Raw genomic sequence first — 17,923 nt, forward strand, 5'->3', positions numbered from 1 at the left:
CATGGGTCTCGGATGACTCAGGGTAGGAATATAACCAAGGTTGAATGTGGAGAAAAGTATACAGCAAATGCGCCATTTTCTTCGCTGTTATTGAATTAAAGATAATTTTTACAAGCGTTTATGTTATCTTTAGCTCGGACAAAAATGATGTGTTAATCATGCACATTTTTTATGGGATGAAGGGGGTGAGCTTTCCTTCCAAAAATGTACATATGATTTTTATTGAAGTCAGTGTCATTGTTCGCAGATCATTTTTACGTATCAAAACAGAATCAATCTATAGGTCTTCTTCTTCTCTTCTGGCGAGCTTCGCAGGAATAAGGAGAAATGATTCGAGTCTTCCCATTTACGTTCTCTTTTTCTAGTCGACGGACCGTTTCCCCAACTCTCTCGGCGGCGTCATCAGGACTGGATTTGCAATTCTTCCTCCCGAGAAGCTTGCCAGAAGAGACGAAGTATCGACGGATTCCAAGTCTTGATTAGGAGATAGTATCTGGGAGCAATGCCATTGACTTCAAAAGAAATTGCACGAGAGAGATAATATGTCCAAACATCATATGATTTTTGAAGAAGTTAGAGAGAGAAATACATGACTTTGGGAATTTGCAGCACCACACCTCCCTACCTCATGACACTTTCTTCAGTGACAGAACCTTTTCTCTTGAAAGCTGCTCTTGTCAATTCAGTCACTACATTTGGCCATCATTTCTATTGGCATTTTAATTTCTAGTGCCCCTTCGAACTTTAGATTGCCAATGATATTAAATGCTTTCAAAGAAAACTCATAATCACGAGTCAATAAAATGGAAAAGTAAATCCACAGTAAACAGACGTACTATTGTAGATTTACTTTTCCATTAAATGCTTTCTTCATAATTGCACGATGCCCAAGATTTGAAAGTTTATGAGAATAAACAAATTCAATGAACATGCCGTGCAGAAACTGATGTGCTGCAAATATTTTCAAGGTGAAAAGTTACTCTTTCGTAAAAGTATATAGAATGGCGAATGAATGATTTAGTACGGAATTATATATTTTTAAAAAATTCTTTGCTTTTTTTGTCTCTACACTGTTCGTATAAGCTAAATAACAAAATAATTATGCACATTTTGTGGTATTGCCAAAATTTAAATAAGAAAAGTGATCTTTTGCAGTCATGAATGCATGCTTTAGTGTGAGAGTCTGTTTCATTTAATGATTCTTAGTATTTCCAGAGTACTGATAAAAATGGTGAAAAGTCTTGTAAGCGTAATTCTTTGGTATTAGTAGAGACATTATCAGGTTTAAGTTTCGTAGCTGATGTTCGTCGTGATAAGGTGTTACTGGGGATTGCAGAGGTTAGTTGCAGACCTTTTGCAAAAGGTTTGATGTTTTGCAACAGAAATTTGAAGGCCATTGTTTTTGTAACAGTGATGTTTTGAGAGTAAATGTAATCTGTAGGGAGGAAGGGGTGATGACTTATTAGTATGGAATGTGAATGAATAGGAGTGCTGTAGAATATGTAGACAATGTGAGTCATGTTCCAGTTGATGACTGAAAAAAAGACTTGGTAGAGATAAGGAAGGCGGTGGAGCTCCTCGGGGATTCTGGAATAGAAGAGGGCCTAGAATGATATTTTTGGAAGGTATGAAACGATTCCTCAAATAAATTATTTTTTCATACAAGTGACATTCATATAGATGTTGCAGTCATGCAAACTGATGAAGTGTCATGACGTTGCTGCGTATGGTGTCAGTAAAAAGCGAGCTCATTCTTATTTTAGCGCTTTGAGAGTGAATGCGGCCGTTACTGCACTCTCGCCTGTCTAGGCATCCAGCTTGAATTCTCAGGTACAGCTGTAATGAATCAAAATGAGAAAATTGCCGGTAGCTAATTGGTAGCCTATTTATTGTTGGTCCTCAGTAGTGCAAGAATGAGGAAAGTTGGATCTTTCCTAGATAGTGGCGCCCCCCGCCAGGGGTTTTAATCCGGTACGCATCTACCTTTGCGGCGTGTTTAGTACAAGCCCGTTTGTGATTACCGTAAAAACATAAACAAAAAACTGTAAATATCATAAAGGTAATGACCCCCAAGAAATATTAGCTCTAGCTAACGACACCCCTAAAACCCATGAGGGTCACTCTCTAGGAAAAGTTAATCTCATGGCAGTCGTGCGTTGCGTTTTTTGCCTATCACTTTACCGGAAGATTTCTCTTGTTAATTTGAACAGGAATTACCCGACGTCTCTCACTGATGTAACTCTCCTGAGGAAGGGATCTCAGAAACAAAACACTATAAAATTTCCAAGGATACGATCTTTGCGAACCTTTTCGGCATTATTTGTCCGATTTCATTATTATTATTATTATTATTATTATTATTATTATTACATTATTATTATTTATTATTGATTATTATTTTATTATTAGGTTATTTGATTTCGGGGAGCAAACGAGTAAGGTTTCAGTTACTTATTAGCATCTTTTCATTTGCTTACGCTGAAAGTGCAGTTGTCGTCAACCTATACGAAAGCGTTAAGGGATACATAAAATTGTATGAAAGCATTGAGGGATACATCAAATTGATACGAAAGCGTTTACGGATACATCAAATTATATGAAAGCATTTAGGGATACATCAAATTATATGAAAGCATTTAGGGATACATCAAATTATATGAAAGCGTTTAAGGATACATAAAATTATATGAAAGCATTTAGGGATACATAAAATTGTGTGAAAAGTTTAGGATACATAAAATTATATGAAAGCGTTTAGGGATACATAAAATTATATGAAAGCTTCTAGGGATACATGAAATTATATGAAAGCGTGTAGGGATACGTCAAGTTATCTGAAAGCGTTTACGGATACATCAAATTATACTAAAGTGTTTGCGGATACTTCAAATTAAACAAAATCTTTTGCGGATACATCAACTATATCAAAGCGTTTACGGATACGTCAAATTATACGAAAGCATTTCTGGATACATCAAATTATAGGAAAGCATTTGCAGATACATGAAATTATGCGAAAGTTTTTGTGGATACATCAAATTAAACAAAAGCATTTTGTGGATACATCATATTATTTTAAAGCGTTTCCGGACATATCAAATTATACGAAAGCGTTTGCGGATAAATCAAATTATATGAAAGCGTTTCTGGATACTTCAAATTATGCAAAAACGTTTGTGGATACATCAAATTATACGAAAGCGTTTGTGGAAACATCAAATTATATGAAAGTGTTTCCGGATACATCAAACGATACAAAAGAGTTTCCGGATACATAAAATTATACAAAAACATTTGCAGATACATCAAATTATATCGAAAGCGTTTCCGGATATATAAAATTATACGAAAACATTTGTGGATACATGGAATTATATGAAAGCTTTTGTGGATACATCAAATTATATGAAAGCATTTGTGGTTACATCAAATTTTACAAAAGCGTTTGCGGATACATCAAATTATCCAATAGCGTTCATGGATACATCAAATTATACAGTGTTTGCTGATACATCAAATTAGTCAAAAGCATTTGCGGATACATCAGATTATACAAAGCGTTTGCGGATACATCAAATTATACAAAGCGTTTGCGGATACATCAAATTATACAAAAGTGTTTGCGGATACATCAAATTATTCAAAAGCGTTTGCGGATACATCAAATTATTCAAAAGTGTTTGCAGATACATCAAATTATTCAAAAGCGTTTGCGGATACATCAGATTATACAAAGTGTTTGCGGATACATCAAATTATTCAAAAGTGTTTGCAGATACATCAAATTATTCAAAAGCGTTTGCGGATACATCAGATTATATAAAGTGTTTGCGGATACATCAAATTATACAAAAGTGTTTTCAGATACCAAATTATCCAAAAGCGTTTGCGGATACATCAAATTGTTCAAAAGCGTTTGCGGATACATCAGATTATACAAAGCATTTGCAGATACATCAAATTAAAACAAAAGTGTTTGCGGATACATCAAATTATACAAAAGTGTTTGCGGATATATCAAATTATTCAAAAGCGTTTGCGGATACATCAGATTATACAAAGCGTTTGCGGATACATCAAATTATACAAAAGTGTTTGCGGATACATCAAATTATTCAAAAGCATTTGCGGATACATCAAATTATTCAAAAGCGTTTGGGGATACATCAAATTATTCAAAAGCATTTGCGGATACATCAAATTATTCAAAAGCGTTTGGGGATACATCAAATTATTCAAAAGCGTTTGTGAATACATCAAATTATTCAAAAGCGTTTGCGGATACATCAAATTATTCAAAAGTGTTTGCGGATACATCAAATTATACAAAAGTGTTTTCAGATACCAAATTATCCAAAAGTGTTTGCGGATACATCAAATTGTTCAAAAGCGTTTGTGGATACATCAGATTATACAAAGGGTTTGCGGATACATCAAATTATACAAAAGTGTTTGCGGATACATCAAATTATTCAAAAGCGTTTGTGGATACATCAGATTATACAAAGCATTTGCGGATACATCAGATTATACAAAGTGTTTGTGGATACATCAAATTATTCAAAAGTGTTTGCAGATACATAAGATTATACAAAAGCATTTGCGGATACATCAAATTAAACAAAAGCGTTTGTGGATACGTCAAATTATAGAAAAGCATTTGCGGATACAAAAACTTAAACAAAAGTGTTTGCGGATACATAAAATTATACGAAAGCGTTTGCGGATACATAAAATTATACGAAAGCGTTTGCGGATACATAAAATTAAACAAAAGCATTTGTGGATACATCAAATTATAGAGAAGCATTTGTGGATACATCAGATTATACAAAAGCGTTTGCGGATACATAACATTATACGAAAGCATTTGTGATACAGCAAATTATATGAAAGCATTTGCAGATGCATAAAATTATTCGATAGCATTTAAGGATATACCAAATTAAACGAAAGCGTTTGTGGATACATAAAATTGTAGGGAAGCGTTTGCAGATGCATCAAATTAACTAAAGCATTTGCGGATACATCAAATTATACAAAATCGCTTTGCGGATACGTCAAATTATACAAAAGCATTTGCGGATACATCAAATTATACGAAAACGTTTGTGGATACATCAAATTATAGGAAAGCATTTGCGTATACATCAAATTATACAAAAGTGTTTACGGATAGATCAGACAGATTTTTCCAAAAAGCATTTGCGGATACACTGATTTGAAATAAAGAGAGGGGATTCCGGGATTTTGGTTTTATATCGTCCCTCTAAGAAGTGCCCTTTCTACATTGACCTTTGATTAGATTTTTAATGATGGGAAGCCTGGTTAAGATAGGCCAAAGCAATAATGATTGAGGGATATTTCTAGAGTAGAAGATGTTATGTTTATTTTGAACTTTCCAGAAACCGATATTTGTTTGCATTACTCAAAGGTTGCACTCCTCATAGAACAGTTCTGACTAGGTATTCTTACGTAGATTTAAATGTGAGCACCATTCCTTTCCGTAAGGCTTTTTTGAGTAGTTCATTTATCTGTCGATGTGTTTCTCTCCCCCAGAACGGATTATAGGATCCAACTGGAGAGAAGAATGGGTGGTGCTGCACGAGGACTCGACCCTCGAGTGGTACAAAGACCACGACGAGACAGACTTCCTCGGTGGCATCATGCTGAAGGTGAGTGGGTTCCAGTTTCACTTCCGTCTTCTGTGGTCTTCTTCAGCATTAAACCTTCCCCCTATTAAGTGTGGATCTTGTGACGTCATCGTCTTCTGTTATCACTTTCTTCTTAATCTTCGATCATTTAAATTTACAATTACAAAATTTAATCGGTAAGAAAAAAAAAGCCTACTGACTGTGTCCCTTTGCCCAAAGTCCAGCAAATGCACTTCTCTTTCTCATTCCACTCTCAAGGCACAAACGTAACGCTACTGACTTCTCTGGCCTTGAGCTTTACCAGAATTGGCACTTGAATGAGGAATTAGAACTTGACACCTGAAGAGTTTTCGCTTTCCCAGGAAGCGCCGGAAATGATCGCCGCCGGCCCCTTCGCTTGCTACGTGCCCGACCGACCGGAACTGCCCAAGAAAGCTGATCCTAACAATTTGATGGTCTTCGGCACGAAAACCAAAGACCGGACATTTTGGTTCCTAGCTAAGAATATGGACGACCTGAGGTGAGTCACTGGAAGTTTCAAATCCACTGACGGGAGAAATTTGCTCAAAAAGTGATATTATTCTTGACGCTTACTTTCAACACGAATTTCTAGTGAACAAAATTCGGGGTAGCCATTATATCAGCGATTCACAGTGCTATTTGATCAACTGTTTCAATCATTTCTTCCTCTGCCACTCGTTTTATCGCATAACTTTTCATTGCCATACTTTTTCGTGTCCCAATAAGATTTGTGAAACGTCTCAGTCACCAAATAATATTCACCCTTGTAATGATTGCTGTCTTGTACCAGCACTAGCTCTCATGTAGTGATGAAATGTTCTACATTGACACAGAAATAATATTTTGTCATTTTAGTCTCTGATCAGATGTTTACTAGACGTATTTGTTCAGTACAGGAGATTTTTGCATTTGAAAATCACGCATAATACAAACTGACTTTTTTATTTTTTGTTCATGCAGTCAATGGATGACGGCCATCAGCAATACCGTAAGTGTCGTCTTTGGAAAACAGACTTTTCGGAAATCACAAACATTTAGTCTAACTGTGCCTTTGTTCGGAAGGCAATATGATGTGTGCAATATAAAATAGATCTAATATTCATTGATCAGCAGCACTAACTTAGGATCTAAATGAATATTATACTGTCGATGAAGATCAGTGACAGGATATTGTAATAGAATACATAATTTTCTTTCTCACCTTAACAGAGCAGTTGTAAGCTTTGAACACTCATGATGGATATGAGCCCATGAATATTTGGTTCACTTGGGTCCTCGTTGGTTCAAGGTGGTAGAAGTATAAGTGAATATAAGCATGTATAGAAATGGTTCGGAAAACTAGATTATAGTATAGTTTTCTTTTTCAGAAGTAAAAAGAGAACAAATTTCTTAGCAGAGAAATAGGTGGAAAAGAACTTAGTCGTTTCGTTTTTCGTCAGTTTAGTTTTTTATTCATACTTTTTTTTACTTTTTTTTTGTATCAAGTGTAAAATTGTCAGACAGATTTAGATAAAATATTTCAGGGCATGAAATGTGCTTTGGATCAGGTGCCTTGTGTTAGAAGGTTAATCAATAGGATCATGACAGAACACAACTCCTCAAAAGCATCCTAATGTCTCTCAGTGCCAGTTCCAGTAGCTAGAGATTACAGTGGTTGAGTTTCTCTTTCAATATTCACAGTACAGTCCTCTCTTGTGCACCATGTTTCATCTCTTTAACGAAAATATAATCTCCTTGGTTCTTACTGATAAAAGTTTAGTGTTGCTGAAGCCCTTTTCATGTTAATAATGAGAACACCGCCGCCTCGTCGTAAGTACTATCTCTCCTTTGACAATTGAGACGAATGGCGGATGTTGACGTGACTTCATTTTTCACGACCCGGCAGCTTCCTGCGCCTCCTGACCCGCCGAAGCCACCCAATGAGGGCGAACAGACGAAAGGGGAACCACCGCCTTACTCGCCGTCGGCTCCCCCTCAGCCACCGCCCCCCGGTGAGTTGTCTCGAATACGAATTAGCTTTTCCCAGCGCCATTTGTCTGTATTTCGTTATCATTACGATTTGTGACTCATCTTTAATTACGAAGAAAATCCATCATATCAATTCAAAAGCTTTGCCTTAGGGCGTTGTTCCACAGACATCGTAGAATATTACTCAGGATTATAAGTCTTAAAAATGACTCCAGATACTACTCTATACAAAAAAGAAAGCAGGAGAGAAAATCTCTCAGTGATCGAGTTGCATGCATTAATGGATGAACGGTAGTGTCTTATTGTTGTAATTATTCCTTTTTTCAGTTCATGAATTCTGAATCCTCCTTGTGAAAGTATGTTGACGAGACTCAAATCATTTCTTAGCATTCATTTGTTTCACATCTAGTAACGAATCTTTACACATGTATAAAATGAAAAAAGAAAAAATAACTCAAAATTTCGTGATTACTTTTGATGATCTGTTTTTTTACCAAACTCGTTTTTCAACAAGAATCTCCAACAAGCAGTAAGTGTCACTCCAGATCTCATAATGCCCGTGAAACCTGCACTCGGGATTCAGTTCCTGGAATTCTTTTCTGCTATTGATGGAAATACCAATAATTATAGCTACGCTTATGACCTTCTGTACCTGACCCAAATTGACAATGCTGAGTGTTACAATGCTCTGTTATGAGTAACAGGATGAGGCTTTTTAAGAGCAAACAGTTTCAATTGCGCATGAATTTAGGTCTCGTGTATTTTTTATAATTTAAAAAATGTTATGCAGTAGTAAGAAGTGGGAAAATTATATCTCGTTTCCCGTTCCCTGGTAAGTTCTTCTTTAAGACCATCAACGACCTAGTTGATTGTTTGCCCTTGCTAAGTCCTTTTTATCATCTTAAAGGTCTGTGGTAAGTAAGACCTTAATTAAATTAACCCCACTAGACTTTCTCTGATATCTGTCCCAGATCTGCTCTTCTTATGTCCTCATGATCTGCCCAAGTTAAGACCTTGGAACCCTGCCAGACATTCCTAGCTTATCCCTCTCTATGACCTCGAAGGTCTGCCTGGTTAACATGTTATTGGAACCTTATTAAAGATCTACACAAATCAATTTCATCTTACAACATTCTGAATTACCTGGCCCAGCTAAGACACTCTTACTACCTACCTGAAAGTCTCCCTGGTCTAAGACATTCTTAATGGTCTTCCCTAACTAGGACCTTCTTAGGACCCCAAAGGCTTGTCCTAGCTGAAACGTCTTATGACCAACTTGAAAGTCTACCATAGGTAGGACTTCATATGCCTTGGAAGTCTGCCCTAGCTAAAATTAGATATCTACTTGAAGGTCTGGTCTAACTAAGTTATATTTTTGTTTTTACGACATTATTCAGGGTCTCTCCGGCCTAAGATCGTCATTCACTCTTAACGGTATGTCCAATGTAAGACTTATTTTAAGAAATGTGCGAGCTCAGACCTTCTGTAGGCAAAGTTATGAACCTTTTTTCAGTATTTGGCCAGACTATTCTTGACTATGTCCTTCTCATAACGCTGTCCTTCAGCAGCCATGACTTCACTGCTGTCTCTAAAAGCTTTCATTGCTAGGCCTTCATTTCTAAGTTCTTCCTTGACTTTACTTTTTGTGATTTCTCTACGACCTTCCACCTGTTACATTTCTTAACTGACCCTTTTTTTTTTTCACCCTTCTGAAGAGTCGTTCTTTCTCATTTTAACTGTGCTTTCTGAATTCTCCCGTAGCTAGACCTTTTCTAAAGATCTCTCATGGATATGACATTGACATTAAAAAATTCCCTTCATAGCAATAACCTGTGAGACTACTAGAGTAGGTTGTAGTTACAGAACTATAAGAAATGAACATTGTCTGTCAGTTATACACATTATGAGTGTCCAGTTTGCCTTTTAATGATGTCTAGAGAAATTCCTGTAAATTTTCTTAAATTTCCGTTTCCACTTTCCGCGCTATTACATATATATATATATATAATATATATATATATATATTATATATATATATATATATATATATATATATATATATATATATAATATACATACATACATCTCATACATACATACATACATACATACATACATACATACATGCATACATAAATTTTATTTCTATCCCGCTTTATTACATCGGAATTAATATATATTTTCATATATGCTTAAAACCTTCGGTTGGAAGCATATATGAAATATATTAAATCCGAGGTAGAGTGAATTAGATATTAAAGGACATTGTAGCTCGATATATATATATATATATATATTATAATATATATATATATTATATATATATATATATATATATATATATACACATACACATACATCATACATACATACATACATACATACATACATACATACATAAATTTTATTTCTATCCCAAGCACCAGGATATCCAGGTGGAGGCGGAGGTAGAGGAGGCTACGCAGGAAGAGGCGGTTACAGAGGCGGCTATGGAGGAGGCGGTGGTTATGGAGGAGGAGGGTATGGAGGGGGCTATGGTGGTAGTCCCGGCTACGGCGGCGGGGGAACGAACACGGTCATCGTAGACCGAGGAGGCAACGGGATGGACTTCGCCAGTGGAATGATGATGGGAGCGGCCTTGACCGGCTGGGGTCCTGGATTCGGAATCGGCTTCGGCGGATGGGGCTGCGGCATCGGCTTCGGAGTCCCCGCCTACGCTGGATACGGCGGCTTCTCTGGCGGCGGATTCCATAATCAGGTGAGCCGTGACAAGACTCGCCAAACGCTCGGCGACTTTTAGGGAAGACGACTTCTTTCTTCCACCTCACAGTCTTTGTGTCACGGGTGGAAGGTGGGTTCTTTTGTTCTCGCCTTTGCACCAGCTTCCCTCACGAGATGCAGGATGACCTTGAAGATGTGAATGTGACGCCTATCATGCTGTAGTGAATAGTCAGTGACAAATGAAAATTGGCTATTCTCCGTCTGAGAGGCTGGAAGGAACCCGGTCCGAGCTATTAGTTCCCTCTGTGGATGGCGATAGTCTTCATTCATAAAGAAAGCGCCGATGTTTGATTCATACGCCTTTTGCATCGCTCATTGCCATTTTGCTCAAGAAAAATATCATATAAGTAAATGAAAATATGAAAAATTAAAACCGATCTTCATTATTGTCGTTTCTGGCTACATAATGTCACCATATATTGCTCTAGTGAGAATATGAAGGAACTGACTAGTTATGAACTTTAAAGAAAATGAGATTAAGTTAAGAAGAAGGGAACCAATACTGAAAGAAAATTCTTTGCTCTAAAGATAATGGTGTAAAAAATAAATATCTTGTAACTACTTTTAAACTTTTCATAATGCTCCCTTCAGCATCATAAGATGCCTAAACTGAATACTTAATATTAAACTCATATATAGATATATATATATATATATATATATATATATATATATATATATATATATATATATATATGTGTGTGGTGTGTTGTGTGTGTGTGTGAGGTTTTAGTTCTTCCTTTTTCGACGAAGATAGATATATGAGATTGTAGGTCCCACAAGGGGAAAAGAAAAGCTGAAAATTTTTTTACCTCAACAATTTCGGCCTCCACTGGCCCTTATCGAGAGCTACTTATTAATAAACAGCTGTCGATGAAGGGCCAGTGAAGGCCGAAATTGTTGAGCTAAAAGGGATTTTAGCTTTTTCTTTTCACCTATGGACTACAAACTCTCATATATTATATATATATATATATATATATATATATATATATATATATATATATATATATATATATATATATATATATATATACATACATATGTGTATATATATATATATATACATACATATGTATATATAATATATATATATATATATATATATATGATATATATACTAAAGGAACAGTATAAATTATGCATTGAGTTTAGGAAATTGGTAATGCTTAACGTAGCATTATGAAATATTTAATAGCAGTTACTAAATTTTTTATTTCACACAATTAGGGTAAACAGATGTACAAATGTCCAACAACCGCTTCAACCTTAGCTTATAAAACCTTCTTCCTAAGGACTGATACACAGTGGTAGACATTGACATTAAATGTGATGAGATGACAAATACAAACTAACATACAGAAGGGCATAAAAATGATTCGCACCTAAAAGGAGAAAGGGAAGATTCCCTACCTCATATGTCACGAAAGCTTTCCGTTATAGAAGTCAGTGCACTTATATTTTTTATCCAGCATATTATTTGAATAGATTGATTTTTTAGAACCTGTCCAATTGATGGCATGGTTTTTTCCACTAACACGTACTGAAATGGCACGGTTCCCCTATACATATCTTATACAATTTTATGCTTTTGTACTCTCGCTCCCAGTGATTTTCCTTTCTGACCAGTATAAGAATAATTTTCGCTTGATGTATATTTTGGGATTTGAAATACACTTCCTTGAGAATTGTCTGGAGAGTCAGAATGAACTGGCATTGTCAGCCGACTAACGAACCCCAATTGTTTCCACAGGACACGAACATCATCAACAACATCAACATCAACAACGACAACGACAATAACGCCTCCGCCAACGTCCAGCCGAGCGCCGATCAGCCGGACGCTGGAGACGCGAACTTGGCGCCTGAAGCCGTCGATCCGGACATAGATCCAGATCCGGATGCCGAAATGAACCCGGACGGAATTGACCCCGGCCTGCTGGAGGAAGGTGGTTACGAAGAGATGGGCGGTATGGAAGAAATGGGCGGTTATGACATGGGTGGCATGGACGAAATGGACGGGTATGATGGTATGGATGAAATGGGCGGAGGCTTTGATATGGGTGGCATGGATATGGGAGGTTTTGATATGGGCGGATTCGACTTTTAGAAAAAGGCTGGCGGCGCTTTCTTATATCCGAATGAAACACTTGAAATCCAAATGGCAGGGAACGTTCTTTGGAGGGTCCGAAGTGCCACTAGAATTCTGCCAAATAGGTTTAAGCAAGATTTCTATGCTATTTTTCTTTTATTTTATTTTCTTTTCTTCTCTCCAGTGGTCCTTAATCGTAAATTATTTAGTCCCAGAAAACCACTTATGCGATAAATATTCTGTCATCCAATATCAAGTGAATTCTCTTAGACATTCAACAGAGGTTTAAGTAAAAGAAAATGATTCAACAGTTGTCAGGGAGAGTATAAAAGATGCGCTCACTGAAGGAAGGTACAGTGAAGAAGACTCCAAGAATGAATTATCCTTCGAGCAACAGACGTAATAAAGACAGTTGCGTTACCTTGACACCTGACTAATCAATCGAGACACTATAAAGTGAAACGCGTCGACGCAAGGTCATGTAATTAATGCCTCCACGTCTCTGCTCCGACATTTTGTATCTAGGATATTCTTATCAGGAACTGTTAGGAACTTGATGATAGGCTAAACCGAAGCCACTTAGAAAGAAAAAGTAGGGTCGGTGGTCACGCTGAATGTAGAAAAACTATTTATTGTTGCTATATTGCAGTGCGTCAATTGCATTCAGAACCAGACTTTCCAAAAACCGTGGCAGCAAAATTGGAATTATTTTTCTTCTTTACAAAAGATAAAGAACGGTTAGCCCGTCCTCTTAAATATTTGAATAATATTACGATTACTATGTGTGCATTTGTACATCAGGCATCACGGTAGTTTTCTCTACGCGCGGATAATGGTTAGGATACATATATACTCTTTCTTATATTTTTGCAATGGTTGAAACTACGAAATTTGGGGCTTTTCCTCAGAGTAGGACTTCATCACTTGTTTGTTCTGTTGTTCATTAATGAAACACTAGAAACAACGGGAAAAGTAGTTTCCGTCATGAAGGCCACTTATACAAACTGTTCATAAGGACATGAAAAGTTTTTTTTAATACAAAGATAAAAAAGTGAAAAAACTGTATAGCCTTTTCTGGCAGGGCATTGTAACTTGCATGGTAAAACGTCCTGAAATATTCAAGTAGCTTAAAATATCAATTATTATTTTACTTACAAGATAAAGGTATATTTATTCCAAAAAGTATACTCAAATTGCTTAAGAAAATAAGACAGTACTGCGAAAGTACGGACATAGGTAGCTCATGCTATGACAAGAAAATTATATCCTAAATATTTTTTTGATTTGAGAATAAAGCTTAAAGAACCATATGAGGAGTCACGTGACATGATAGAGTAAAGACATAATGCCATAAGGGAAGTTACAGAATTCCATGACAGGGAGACGAAGATGGCTTGAATTTGTCCTCCGCACAACCGCTGGGAGAGCGGTAGTGGCTATTGGCCTTGGGTAGTAGCACCTGCTGTTGGTTGGGCTTCTGACGGCACCGGAAGAGTTGAATATCTATGAGAAGGAGGCTGGGAATGAATAAAGACTTATGGGAAGACTAGGCACAGCAAACACACGAGAGTCGGAATTCCACGTAGGCCCTTTGCTTCGGACCCCAAGGGGCCGGTGATGATGATGAAGTTGATGATGATGATATTGACGACGACGACGACGGTCCGCAAAAACAAAATGTTTTGCGGTTAACTATCATTGCAATCCAAGCTGATGCTTGATGCTGTAACAAGTGTGGCGTTATGAGGGAATTCACGCCGTATTGTACAATGTTGAATGCACTGAATGTACAAACTCACGGAATATTTTCCAGTTCGTGGAAATCGTCAGAGATCCGTTTCTCACCGAGCACGAGGAGTGACTTCAGAATATTGATAGAAAGTAGACACTACACATTTTCGTAAGGTTACCTTCAACGTCGCTTTTTCAGGAGAGACTAACTACCAAGAAAGGAATGAGATATCCATGATGTTACTTTGACTAGGTTTGCACGTTTGTGCGAAGTTACTTTTAGCTTTACATCCTGCTTAGAGAAAAATTCATGAAATCTAAGTAGTTATACACATTTCTGTAAAGAAGCTTCAACTTTATTTTTCGGGTCGTCGAGACTTGTCAGCTGAGGAATACATGAGATGTCTGCCACTTGACTTGGAATTTGCATGAAATGCACTAAGGTCCACTGTCCTCATTTAATTAGGGATATGCTGTTGAATGTCCGAGTGGGTATGTGTGTGCGTGTCTGTTTGAATATGTATATATTGCATATAACTTATCTAACTGCTATTTCTAATACATACCCTCTCTGTTTTCTAAAGATGCAGTTATATCAAATCTTAGTATCTTACGGTTAAGAAACGCTACCTTAAACCTATCAAAAAATAAATGTAAGAAATCATGGAGTATCTGTGATACGGTAGAAATAGAATAGCTAGAAGGACGTTTGTGATACGATGTAATGCCTTACAGGAAATGAAGATGTTCTGTCATTTAGAATAGGTCTAGCTGCGATACCTACGTTGCTAGTTTTTTTTTCTTGTACCCAAATACATCCAGAAAATTCATTCACGCCTCTTTCTTTGCGTTGGAAAATTTCCGTCTTTTTTTCCTGGTGGTTTCATAAACTTTGTGGTTAAATTCACAATCTCCAGCAATTACCATGTCGACCTTTAGTATAACCTTTAAAGAAAAGGAGTTGAGCGTTCGTCTCGTGAAAAATAAAGTTGGAAAATTATATTATCAGGACCCATTCACAGATTCGGAGCTTCCATTTTCTTCATCAGTTGTATTGACTTATGATGAAATTCCTGGATCCGAAAGCTGCGCCCAGTAACAAAGTATGCAAGATCTCGATGCAGTTTATCAAGCCTTTCGAACATCTGTGACGTAAGCATTATGTTTTATCTGGGGAAGTAGGTGTTTTGTATTTTGATATTGATAGGACCACTTTTAATCAATTTAACGAGAGTGGGCAAAACAAGTATGGCATTTAATTGAAGTCAGAGCACTAGCACATTCTTTGACCGTGTTAATATAGTTACTGTATCTTTGGCTATTAAAAAGGCCAACATATTGCATGAAACTGATGTTCAAACTGGGAAATTTACCATAAGTACTTCAAACAGAAATAGATATATCAACACTTAGGGAGTACGATCAAGACAGCCAGATCGTAGGAGATTCCCTGTCTACTCTGGCGATAATGTAGGGAGCTCATCAAAGATGCGCCATTCCCCGTCTTCTTCTTCATCGGGATCTACGAGACTTGCGACTTGAGAAAGACATCTTCGGCCGAAACCTAACCTGAAAGTGATAATACAAATCTGTTATTCTTTCGCTGCCATAACAGTACGTCAAATTCTTGTTACCTCAGGTATTCAGATAAGAATGTCCTGCATGTTACTATGACTAAGAATATTAAATAAAACACATTTTTTGCAATCGGTTGTTTAAAGGAAACCTAATGGAAACGTGTGGCTGAGTGCTGCCATTCTGTGTTGTGTATTTTTGAAATAAAATGGTTTATTATCATGATGGCTTTTTTAAACCTTCATATGCCTTCTTACAAGAACACGGTTTTACCCTTCACCAAGTTTAGAAACAATCTTCCCGAAAAAGTATATTGTTCATGATTGTCCTCCCCTCCTAGGTCATTTTTTCCTGTATTTAAAAGGAGACCGAAAATATATATCGCTTAATTCAGTGCTATTCAACCTGCGTGGACAGTCCACCTCATAGTGGACGGGATTAAGTGAAGGGTGGGCAGCTGTCTAGGGGTGGACGAGATCGTCACCTGCACGTGTCTGTATAATATACAAGACTCTCTCTGTCTCTCATTATTTGTGCTGCCTCCAACTGGGCGTAGAAACAACAGCACACAACATTTTTCAGAAGCTTCTTGATTTCATTATTGAAGAGGGCATTGACTGATCAAAATGCAAGTCTGTTACTACTGATGGGTGCAAAACCTATGGTCGGTGCAATCAATGGCGTTGTAAAGAAAATCCAAGCAGTCTCAACAAATTGTATCGCAATTCACTGCGTGATTCACAGGGCAGCGTTAGTGGCAAATCGACTGAATGAAACTAGAAATGCTAAGGAGAAAAGTGACTTTGAGCTTCTACTTGATGATGTTGTCAAAATGGTTAATCATATCTGTGCACATGCAAAAAAGCATAGAATGTTTCGTGAGTTGTGTAAGGATATGGAAGCTAATTTCACAAAACTACTTCTTCATAATGAAGTCCGTTGGCTATCTCGGGGTAAGGTTCTTAATCGAGTGTTTGCATTGAGAGGGCAGCTCTGTGCTTTCTTTACTGAGGAAGCAAACCCCATGGCAGTTAAATGTCAGGATGTGCTCTGGCTGGCAAAATTGTCTTACTTGGCTTCAATCTTCGATCATCTGAACAAGCTAAACATCAGTCAGCAAGGAAAAGGTGGGGATATTTTTACAAATATAGGGAAAATAAATGCATTTAAACTGAAGGTGAAAAAATGGAAAAGCAAAGTAGAAAAGAGGTGCTTTTCTGATTTGGAATTATTTTACTTATTTATAAGAGAATGTGGCTGGGAACATGGTATGCAGGCAACAGAGCAGACACTGGAGGCACATATGTCACACTTAGTTAAGGGACACCTTACTTTAATGGAAGGAAACCTTGACTTCTATTTCCCAGACAGTGAGAATGACCAGCTGACCTTCATGTGGATGCTTAATCCCTTTACAGATGAAGAAACTGATCATTGTGATGCTCTTCGAGCGGATAATTCACAAAAAGCAGTTTTCAAGACATTTAGCCATCCCATTGATTTCTGGGTTACCCTGCTTGATATTCCAGAGTACAAGGATCTCGCTGAGCAGGCAATAGCCATATTTGTATAGATGCCAACATCATATTTGTGTGAGCAAGGGTTCTCTAGTTTAGTTTTGGTGAAGACAAAGGAAAGGAATGCAATCCTGAACTTAGATCCTCTCATGCGAGTTGCACTTGAAAATCGTCTGACACCTCGATTCAACCTAATAGCAGTCAAAATGCAACTGCAGCCAAGCCACTGATTTTTTTTAAAGGATAACTATTTGTTTTATTTATTGATACCGTACCAGATATAGCTAACATTGTCTGCAATTTTACTTTAGTGAAGGAAAATGCGTCTAAATGGCATGCTTAATATTATCTTGTGTATTTGGAGCCTCTTAGTTTGAGATGAGGTGTGTAAATATATGAATGAATATGTAAAAGTTAAATAAAAATAAGAGAAACTGCTTTTTTCTGTTTACATATCATAGAAATGAGATATGAACCATAGATTTTTAAATATTAAAGACGTGAGATTTTTAATGAGACTTTTACGGGGTGGGGGTTGGACAGCATTCTACTTAATCACCACTAGGGGTGGACGACATTAAAAA

General features: G+C 37.0%; 1 protein-coding gene across 4 annotated transcripts in view; it reads left to right on the forward strand.

The window, feature by feature from the left end:
- LOC135220812 (pupal cuticle protein 36-like) overlaps positions 1 to 16,034 on the forward strand; it is a 35,797-nt gene extending 19,763 nt beyond the window's left edge. For all 4 annotated transcript variants that reach the window (XM_064258326.1, XM_064258328.1, XM_064258329.1 and 1 more), the window contains exons 4-9: positions 5,560 to 5,675; positions 6,017 to 6,174; positions 6,636 to 6,663; positions 7,561 to 7,666; positions 10,064 to 10,401; positions 12,178 to 16,034. In XM_064258326.1, the coding sequence (XP_064114396.1) occupies positions 5,560 to 5,675; positions 6,017 to 6,174; positions 6,636 to 6,663; positions 7,561 to 7,666; positions 10,064 to 10,401; positions 12,178 to 12,534 (1,103 nt within the window). In that variant the 3' untranslated portion in view covers positions 12,535 to 16,034. The remainder of the gene's footprint in view (positions 1 to 5,559; positions 5,676 to 6,016; positions 6,175 to 6,635; positions 6,664 to 7,560; positions 7,667 to 10,063; positions 10,402 to 12,177) is intronic.
- Positions 16,035 to 17,923: the final 1,889 nt, after the last annotated feature.

The sequence above is a fragment of the Macrobrachium nipponense genome, chromosome 2 (assembly GCF_015104395.2).
Source record: "Macrobrachium nipponense isolate FS-2020 chromosome 2, ASM1510439v2, whole genome shotgun sequence".
Lineage (NCBI taxonomy): Eukaryota > Metazoa > Arthropoda > Malacostraca > Decapoda > Palaemonidae > Macrobrachium > Macrobrachium nipponense.